This window comes from Protobothrops mucrosquamatus, unplaced genomic scaffold, assembly GCF_001527695.2.
Source record: "Protobothrops mucrosquamatus isolate PMUCROS unplaced genomic scaffold, P.Mucros_1.0 scaffold2004, whole genome shotgun sequence".
NCBI classification, from domain to species: Eukaryota; Metazoa; Chordata; class Lepidosauria; order Squamata; family Viperidae; genus Protobothrops; species Protobothrops mucrosquamatus.
Genome location: NW_015388118.1, coordinates 487,897 through 490,591, shown reverse-complemented (window position 1 = coordinate 490,591; position 2,695 = coordinate 487,897). Strand labels below are relative to the sequence as shown.

Sequence of the window (2,695 nt, the reverse complement as noted above, 5' to 3'; positions counted from 1 at the left end):
ATTAAGCCCGTCTAAGGAGAGGGGAGGGCCCCTCCCCTTTAGCTAAAATGCCAATGGATATCATCGTTTATTTTTTGATAATAAACATTTACTTCTCTCCCCACCCCTCCCCACCCTTTTTTTTCCTGCTAGGATGAACTTGACCTTACGGATAAGCACAGAGAAGCCATGTTTGCCCTACCAGCAGAAAAGAAATGGCAGATCTATTGCAGTAAGAAAAAGGTAAGACCTTTGAAGTATGCTTCCTCCACGTTACAGGTAGTCTTCGACTTATGACCATTCATTTAGTGGCCATTTGAAGTTACAAGATACTGAAAAAGTGACCTTGCATTTAAAACCATCACAGCGTCCTCGTGTCATGTGATCAATGTTTGGGCGCTTGACAATTGACCTGTATTTACAATGGTTGCAGTATTCTGGGGTCACGTGATTGCCATTTGCCACCTTCCTAGTCAGCTTCCGACAAGCAAAGTAAATTGGGGAAGTTCAGATTCGCTTTGTGACATGATTCACTTAACAACTGCAGTGATTCACTTAACCGTGGCAAAAAAGGCAAAATAGTTAAAATTTGGCATGGCTGCATAATAACTGCCTGGTCCCAATTGTGATCATGAGTCAAGGACTACCTGCATTTTTTTTTCCTTTTTATACTTTGGCTCCTTTTTTTGACACAAGATAGAAAAAACTGGTGCAAAATGCTTTTGAATCAGTTTGAAGAAACAGGAGGAAATTTATTCTGGCCTGCAAATGCATAGACCAGAACATAAGATTCCAAATTAGGATGATTATTTGTATCCTGGGAGTTTATTCACAAATGTAACAAAATTACATTACAATGATTTAGCATAATAAAATCAGATGTTAAAAACATATGTAAAATTCTAATGAAGTAGCATATAACATAAATCACTCTGGGCATAATATTTATTCTATTCATTCTTCATTGCACAGATGTAATTCTGTAGCATTTTGTCTAATAGCTGCAATACAAAATTTAGCTACATTAAATATCACATTAAGCATTGTTTGGCAAGAGAAAAGCATCATATCTAATGGTCCTGGCATATCTTCCAACAAAGCTCCTTTTAAAAAGGAAAGAGCTGCATGCATATTGACTGCTTTTCACCCCATATTTCACCAGTTAGAGAGGGATTTAGCTAGGTTTTGTTAGCTTCAACTTTGATTAGATGTTTGGGGGGACTTGTGTATGTGTGTTTAATGGGAGGTAGCATGTGGTACAAGCTCATCCTATCTGATTAGTTTAAGATCTAGTGCATTAGGTGAAACCCCAAAATAGATTAATTCAATGACCAGATATGCACATATGAGAACACAGCCATTGGGAAATAATGGCGGTGCATCAAGAGTTGCTTCAGCAGTGAGATGGGTGGCAGATAAATTTAATCAATCGATTTAATTTAATTTCCTTTTGTCTGTGGGCTTCCTTAGAGTTGTGCTTCAGACTTGATCCCCCAAAGGTGCTTTGAAGTGCAAAGGAAGACAAACATATCTCTAGTTTGCAACCCTTTAAACAGCCATACTTTCTGCTGGAATTATGCAATAATTATGAGAGGCCCTCAGGCAATTGTGAGGAAAGATCCAGTTCTTTTAAAATATAGGAGACAAATGCTATATTTGCACTCTCACACATTCTGAAACACTTTGGGGAGAGTGAATCTGAATTGTTACATTCCTCTAGTATCCTTGTTCCACATTCTTTTGCTTCTGTACTGAACACTTTTTAATGGAAGACCCTGCTGTTTCGGGATTGTGTTCAGAGAATGGAAAACTCTTGGAATCTCGCGGAATAAAAATATCTTCCCAAAAAATTAATATGATTTCAGTAGGGAAAAGCAGAGTTTTGTAAAATGCAGCCCTATAAAGGCCAAATGTTTACTAATGCCATGTATGCTGTTCATATTTCCAGGGGCTAATGTAGCATAAATGAAACATAGTTATGCTTTGGAGGAAAAGCAAAACAATCACATTGCCAGTTTTCATTATCAGTTGGATTTAATACAATCTGTATTGTCTCTGATTTGAAGGGGGGAAGGCTTGTATACATAGTTGACTGGCAAGCCAAGAGCAACTCAGCAAAAAATAGAATTTTGGTTTGGAAAGTAAGTTATAAATATATCATTTATCTATTTTCTGAGACAGACCATTTGGGTCATAAACCATCAAAACGTATTAGGATCTGCAAAGAGTGAAACATTTGTAGAGGAAAGATGGATGAAAATGGGAATAGTTGTTTCCAAGAATTCAGAATTCAGGAAGGGAAAGATTTGTTGAAATTTCAGCATAAACAACGGAATAATTTAATGTAATCTGGAACAAAAACAGCTCAAGAACAAGACCCATTTTACAGGGGAATGAACCTTTTAGAGCAGAGTTTCCAAACATTGGCGAGCTGTAGATCTGTTGCCTTCAACTCCCAGAATTCCCCAGCCAGAAAAGGAGATGAAATCCACACATCTTCAACTTGCCAAGGTGGAGAAATACTGGCCTAGAGAAAGTATGGAAACATCTTTGTTAGAAGTTTTTTCCAAACAAAAAATAGGCGTGTTTTTAGCACATGTTTCAGCTGTAGATCAGGGAAAGTTTTTAGGTCAGGACTTCCCTGGTCTTATGATTCCTGTGATTCTCTGAACAACATGACTCATCATTCCTGATCATTTGCCATGCTAGTTTGGAA

The 2,695-nt window shown here is 37.6% G+C and overlaps 1 protein-coding gene across 3 annotated transcripts in view; it reads left to right on the top strand.

The window, feature by feature from the left end:
• Positions 1-2,695, top strand: part of DAAM1 (dishevelled associated activator of morphogenesis 1) — a 99,870-nt gene that overhangs the window by 18,793 nt on the left and 78,382 nt on the right. For all 3 annotated transcript variants that reach the window (XM_015823828.2, XM_015823827.2, XM_015823829.2), the window contains exon 2: positions 133-222. In XM_015823828.2, coding sequence (XP_015679314.1) covers positions 133-222 — 90 coding nt within the window. The remainder of the gene's footprint in view (positions 1-132; positions 223-2,695) is intronic.